This window comes from Pyrus communis, chromosome 15, assembly GCF_963583255.1.
Source record: "Pyrus communis chromosome 15, drPyrComm1.1, whole genome shotgun sequence".
Taxonomy (NCBI): domain Eukaryota; kingdom Viridiplantae; phylum Streptophyta; class Magnoliopsida; order Rosales; family Rosaceae; genus Pyrus; species Pyrus communis.
The window spans coordinates 2,754,172-2,760,475 of NC_084817.1; the positions used below are offsets into that span (position 1 = coordinate 2,754,172).

The 6,304-nt window shown below is 38.3% G+C and overlaps 1 protein-coding gene across 1 annotated transcript; it reads right to left on the bottom strand.

Annotated features, from left to right (window-relative positions):
* Nucleotides 1–268: 268 nt before the first annotated feature.
* Nucleotides 269–4,513, bottom strand: LOC137717514 (glutamate receptor 2.9-like). Its single transcript, XM_068456903.1, has 5 exons — nucleotides 3,834–4,513; nucleotides 2,102–3,447; nucleotides 1,714–2,026; nucleotides 1,169–1,575; nucleotides 269–935 (listed from the first exon to the last, which is right to left on the bottom strand). Exons 1-5 carry the CDS (start codon nucleotides 4,108–4,110, stop codon nucleotides 375–377), a joined length of 2,904 nt encoding a protein of 967 aa, XP_068313004.1. The 5' UTR covers nucleotides 4,111–4,513; the 3' UTR covers nucleotides 269–374.
* Between the last annotated feature and the right edge of the window lie 1,791 nt (nucleotides 4,514–6,304).

The window sequence follows — 6,304 nt, forward strand, 5'->3', positions numbered from 1 at the left end:
ATACTTTAGGAAAACTTAACCTTCAAAATATGCATGTATAAGCCATAAGTAATTGAGAGAATTACGTAGGATTGTTAAGATGACGGTAAACCATATGCTTTTACAACTTGATTTTTGAAAATTGTTTTCCTTTTGCTGATTTATTTAATTATTTTTATTCATATTCGTTTTTATTATTTTAAATTCCAAAATCAATTTTTTCTAAAACTTTGTTTTAAATAATTAATTAAGATTTAATTTTAATATAAATTATTTTAAATAATCTTCGTGGAAATTAACAACCTTGCATGAGCATTCTTATTACAACTACTTTATTGTCTTGCAAGTATTTTAAAATGTTTTTATTTATACTTTTACAAATGGTAAAAATCCTATCAGGCAATCTCGTAAGGTCTTGGCCTCTCAGTAATTTCAATGGCTGATTCCATCTCTCTTCTAGTTGGCGAACAATCACTGTGACTGAAACCACCATGCTCAGTAGACGGTGTTCCTATCTGTTCCTCGAAAACATTGCGCGATTCAGTGTCGTTTGAGTAGACAGATGGACTTGGCGGGAAGATGGTGTTACCTTTCAGTTCACCCTTCTTAAAAGTAAACGAATTTAAGTCCTTTTTGTCGTAAATTCTTAGCATGACACAAAATTTTCTCCACAATGAGGCTTCTGGATCGAGTTGCGAGAAGATGCCCTTGTGTTCGTACAAGAACATGGCAGCAAATATGAGCAGAGCTAATGTTGAAGCAACACCGGCTATGAGAAAGAGGCCCCAAAAGCTCTCGAGGCTGAGACTGTTGGGAGAGACAACGCTATTAGGGTCTGCACAACTTGACTGATTGTTGAACAACATCTTCTCAATCTCTTTCATTTTGTGTCCCTCGGTCACGTTTAGGATTGCCCTTGAAACGTCACGAGCAAGAGGCGAACCAATCGGGAAGACCTACACAAGTCACAAAGTGAAAGTGTCAAAAGACGGTATTAGGAAAATATTTATAGTAATTCTTCTCGAGGAGTTAAGTATAAGCGAAGGATAATTAAACTTATGCAACGCTTTAATCCTCCGACTCGAAACTCACACTCTCAATTGAAAGGACACAAAATAATCCCACATGACATGAGAAAACAGACATTTGAACATGATAGAGACAAAGGAGCGAAAGCAGGTGAACTTACAAAGGCAAAACCATCAGCTTTAAATGTCGGCTCAACCAAGGTGTATTTTGAGCAATACTTTGCAAGAAATAGTTTCATATAGGGTGTCTCGTCGAAAGCTGCCGAGATGCCATGTTTATTACTCCCGTTTTGAAAAAGTTTATGCAACTCTTCAGGGGTATCATAGGTCACAAGTCTGTCATCTGGAAAGCCTAGTTGTTTCAGAATCCCAAAAACGAAAGAACCTGATAGGTAGGCAACAGAGTCCCTATTCTTGAGGAGCAAGTTAACATCAGTAACAGTTGGTTGGAGCTGTTGAACTGTTAACAGAGATGTCAAACTTGCAGTATAACTTTGGGTCAGGATGAGGACCACAAAGCACCAGATTATCACCACGAATCGAGCTGAGTTGCTCACTACTCGCTCCCCTGTAACGAAAATTTCAGAAGACACAGAAATAAGAAACAACGAGTCATGGATGTTATAAGTTTGAGGGATACCTTACAATGGAAAGCATTAAATTTGCATAGTTTCTATGGAGAGTAAATTAAGATGAGCGAACTTACTGTGTGCGAAAACCATGGTTGAGAACGAGAACCAAAAACTTGTACCGATTTGGTGATGTGGAGGCCCCCGAAAGTCTTCGTTGATCCGATGTTCAAGAACCCAAACAACGAAACCAATGAATATGAAAGAACAACCGCTCGTTACCCAAAGGCCCCATGTCAAAGGCTTCAAGAACACCCAAGCATTCTTGCTTTTGTTGTCTTTGATAGGCACAATCATGGACACACCAGATTCTGTGTACGGCAACGTGAAGTCTACATATAAGGATCTGTTTGCTCTAATGGTGATATCCCCCACTGCCGCGTCATAGTTCTATCAAGAAAAAATGTTACCATTTCAGTTACGAAATCAGATAAGTTTGTTAGATTAGGGAGAAAAGACTCTTACCTTGAGATACACTTCATTGACCAAGTCATTGTAATTGCCAGCAGCCGAACCATTAGGCCTTGCATAGGGAATAAGCTCATAAGGAACAGCGTAGGGTAGCAATTTTATTACAGATTCGAAGATGCTTATGCAATATCCACCATTGACCGCGGTTGTGTTGGTTCTAGGATCATGTGTGACATTTACAAATTCCGAAAACCCTTGCTTGACCGGGACTAGAATTCGCAGCTTAGTGTCAGGTGTAGGAATCTGCCAACCCTTTGGAGCAGATGTGGTGTGTCCAGGCCATATAATAGATCCAAGACTAGCATTGGAAGTAGAATATTTGCTTGTTTTTTTCAAATTTAAGTTTCTTTGAAGACCATCTCGGGGTGTCCAAAATCCAATCAGTTTTTCCCCACTTCCAATCACATTAACGATCTCAAAAGTTGATGATTGTAATTGGCCATTGAAAAGATTGAAATCTCCTGAAAGGCCTTTAAAATTTGTACCTGATAGTTCTTTGACAAGCTGAGGACCATTTTGTGAGACCCCAAATCTTTCTAGATCAGTATTACTAGAGTTTCCAGAAGTATTCTTCTTTCCGAAGCTGAAGTTTTTAGCCCCAACTTTCTCAGCAGCCATGGCCAGTGCCCAAGCAGCATCATACGCCCACAATCCGAACACATCCAGTTTAACATCCTGGAGAGTTGGATTGTCTTGTTGAAATTTCCCCTTCCATCTAACTCGAAAACTCTCAAGCCCTTTTGAATTTGGGTAATAAGTTTTTATACCCAAAACCCCTTGCATATTTTCTACGCCAGAGGAATTTATGGAACTAAAGCTGTTGGTCATCCCAACAGTCATTATCCAAGCATACCCTGCCTTCATCATGCCGATCTCTTTTGCCTTGTTGAAAATTCGCAAACCGAGAGATGGTAACATGTGCACGATGAAGACCTGAGTTTGCATTCCCTTTAACTTGTAAAGCTCAGTAGCAATTTGGTCATCAGTAGCATTTGGAGAAATGACAGTCCGGTAGGGGATTCGAGCATCAACTTCTTGCAAGGCATCAGAGAGGTAAGGTATGACTCCTTCCCCATACTCGTTTTGGACGTAGATAGGCACAACTTCTCTCCAGCCAAATGCTTGGATGAAAGCACTAATGGCTTTCACTTGGGATGAATCATTTTGTGCGGCTCTTATGAAATATGTACTTCTGATTGAAGTGAGAGATGGGCTTGTTGCTGAGTAAGAGATTATGGGGACTTGGGCCTTCTGTCCAAGGTTGATTAGGAAGTTGGCCTGCATTGACGATGCAGGCCCTATGATTGCTTGCACTTGAACATTCTTTATCAGGTCTAGAGCTGTTCATTCAAACAAGAAAATGTTAAATCAATCTCCCCGACGTGGGATTCACGCTCCGATTGAGTATTCAAAACTTCACGGGTACTTTTTAGAATGTGACCGTCCAACTCAAAACTCATTGACAATGAACATGAGATGCCCAAGATTTCTTAAACTATTATGCAAGGCTATTATTCCCCTGACATGAGATTTATACTTTCAAAACTAATTGAGTACATAAATGGGTTAATGCTAGAATGTGAAGTGTCTAAATCAAAATCAATGAACAATAAACTAGATAAGCACCAAAATCATTTAAAACTATTATGAAAGGCTCTCAACAGAGGGGGATTAATTGGAAGGAGCAAAAACAAAACATGAACACAGATAAAAGAGATAGAATTACCTGCAGAAGCTGTGACAACAACATCTAAAGGGGAGTTCCTTTTGTGCAGAACAAGCCTGGTTTTGTACTTAGAGTTAGAGGCATAGAAATCGGATAGGGCGATTTCGATGCAGCTCAGCTGCATCTTCCCATACCAGGCATCAAAGTCAAGAACCAGACCCACATGAAATGGGGTAGTCTTATTGTTTTGTGACATGGCCAGGAAAGTAGTCTTAGAAAATAAGAACAAGAAGAACGGAGCAAAAAGGTAGCTTCTGCAGCTAGCTTTCTTGGCCATGTTGCAAATTTTTTTGGGGAAACTTTTCAGGCTCTGCAATTCATGACTTCAAGAAAATGGAGTCTACATTTATATAGACTTGGAAACTGTAGATTTGGAGCTCTAAACTGGGTTAATTAATTGTTGATTACATAAATTAATACAAGTACAAGGAGCATCCAACACTCCATAATCCATTGGCTGTGATAGCATGTAATTTCATGCTATGAGCATCTCCCAAAAAATGCATTTAAGTTTGCTGTCCTCATTCAGTGAGTCAATGTCAGATTGTCAATAGTGGTGGATGTCTCTAAAAGTTGAAAATTCAAAGGTATTATTTGTCTCATTACATTGTCCAAGCCTAGCTTTGACAAATCAAAGACGCGTTTATATTTGCATGTGGAAAAAAAAATTGGTACAGATATTTGCTCACCTAGTGTGTGGTAGAATGGTCACTTTCGAATTCGGTGCAGTGACTTAAAATTGATGACATGAATTAGTAATACTGCATAATACTATAATAGTGAGTGTCGTACTGACAAATGAAATGAAATAAAAGATAATATCTTGACAAAAAGATATGCCCAATCTTTGGCAAATGAGAATGCAATAAAACAAAAAATGAGCAACAACTAACAAGCGAGAGGAGTCTTACAAGAACCACAAAAAGGGAAGAGATCCCAACTCCAAGGCGCCAAAGCCATCACCCAAAAAAGAGTAAGTAAAACATAACAACAAATTAAACACTCCACATAACTAACAACATAAGCACTAAATTATGTAAATTAATTATGAATGCGTGTATATCTGATGCTATCATAATTCAACGAATAATTATACAATTTTTTTTATTTTTTATTTTTACAGTAGTACAAGATATATTCCATTGTTAGGTTTACAAAAAGTTTATGTCAATTAAATTGAGGGTTTTGGATAATTAACTATTCAAGTGGTGGACAACCTTGGTGGTTTGGTTCTTCCTTGTCAAACCATTGCGTTTCGGTTTCAAATCTTTCTCCTGCTCCCCTTAGTGTAGATTATTGTAGAATATTGTTTGTACTTAAAAAAAAAAACTTGCACATATTTTCTATAGCATCTATGTGCTCTCTTTGTTGTGAAGGTATGGAAACTGCTTCACATATTTTCTTTGAGTGCTCTTTTGCACGTAAAATTTGGTCTTCTGTTTTGGAATTATTCTGCGTTCAATATTTATTTCAAGATATTTTTAGCTTTTTCCATTATCCCTTACAACAAGGTTTTGGTACCCAAGTGCAATTGCTTTGGTGAGGTATGATTGGAGTTGGTTTTTATTCTATTTGGCATGCTCGCAACACTATTCGTTTTCATGTGGAGGTTGTTTCCATCAATTATGTTGTAAGGTCTATTAAATGTCAACTCCTTGAAATTGATTCTTTCAATTCCGGCTGTATGAAGAATTCTGTGGAAGAGCTTTGCATTCTTCATTCTATTGGTGTATGTGGATGTCCTGCTAAGGCTCCAAAAATTATTGAGGTGTTGTGGTGCCTGCCTTCTCAGTCTTGGATCAAAGTGAATACTGATGGTGCTGCAAGAGGTTCCCTTGGTGTTTGGTGGTATCTTTCGAGATTTTATGGGTAATTCTCTTGGTTGTTTTGTGGGTTCAATAGGCTTGGCCTCTTCTTTGAATGCCGAACTACATGCTGTTATTCATGCTGTACCTTTAGCTTAGGATAAAGGTTGTCATTCCTTATGGATTGAATGTGACTCCTCACTGGTTGTTCATCTTCTTTCTTCATCCTCACCTTCCTTGACATCTATCCCATGGAGGCTTTTGGTCAGTTGGCATAACTGTCGAGTTTTACCATTCTCCATGCAGGTTTAGATTTCTCATATTTTTAGAGAGGGTAATCAAGTTGCTAATTGTTTGGCCAATTATGGTGTTGATCACCCCAGTGTCCATTGGTGGGATTCATGCCCTCCTTTTGTTGCAGCTGCTTATTCTCAAAACCTTTCTAAGCTTCCTTGTTATAGGTTTTGCTAAAAGAGGTTTTCAATTGTTGTTATGAATTCTTTAATAGTCTCGGCTTGACCTCATGTCCCCCCTGACATATTGTATTTTTCTTGTTCATCAATAAATTCTCCTCAAAGTCTCTTCCCATGATAGCAAGGAGTGGGACGGACTTTGTGGCCAAATTTGACATTACGCTATCCGACGCAAGTTTGAAAAAAAAAAAAA

What these genes read in the sequence shown, in the direction of transcription:
- LOC137717514 (XM_068456903.1), bottom strand. Translation starts at nt 4,110, where the DNA reads ATGGCCAAGAAAGCTAGCTGCAGAAGCTACCTTTTTGCTCCGTTCTTC. An exon ending in TCAATGAAGTGTATCTCAAG is followed by an intron (nt 2,027 to 2,101) that starts GTAAGAGTCTTT and finishes TTTTCTTGATAG; the next exon opens with AACTATGACGCGGCAGTGGG. An exon ending in AACCATGGTTTTCGCACACA is followed by an intron (nt 1,576 to 1,713) that starts GTAAGTTCGCTC and finishes TTTTCGTTACAG; the next exon opens with GGGAGCGAGTAGTGAGCAAC.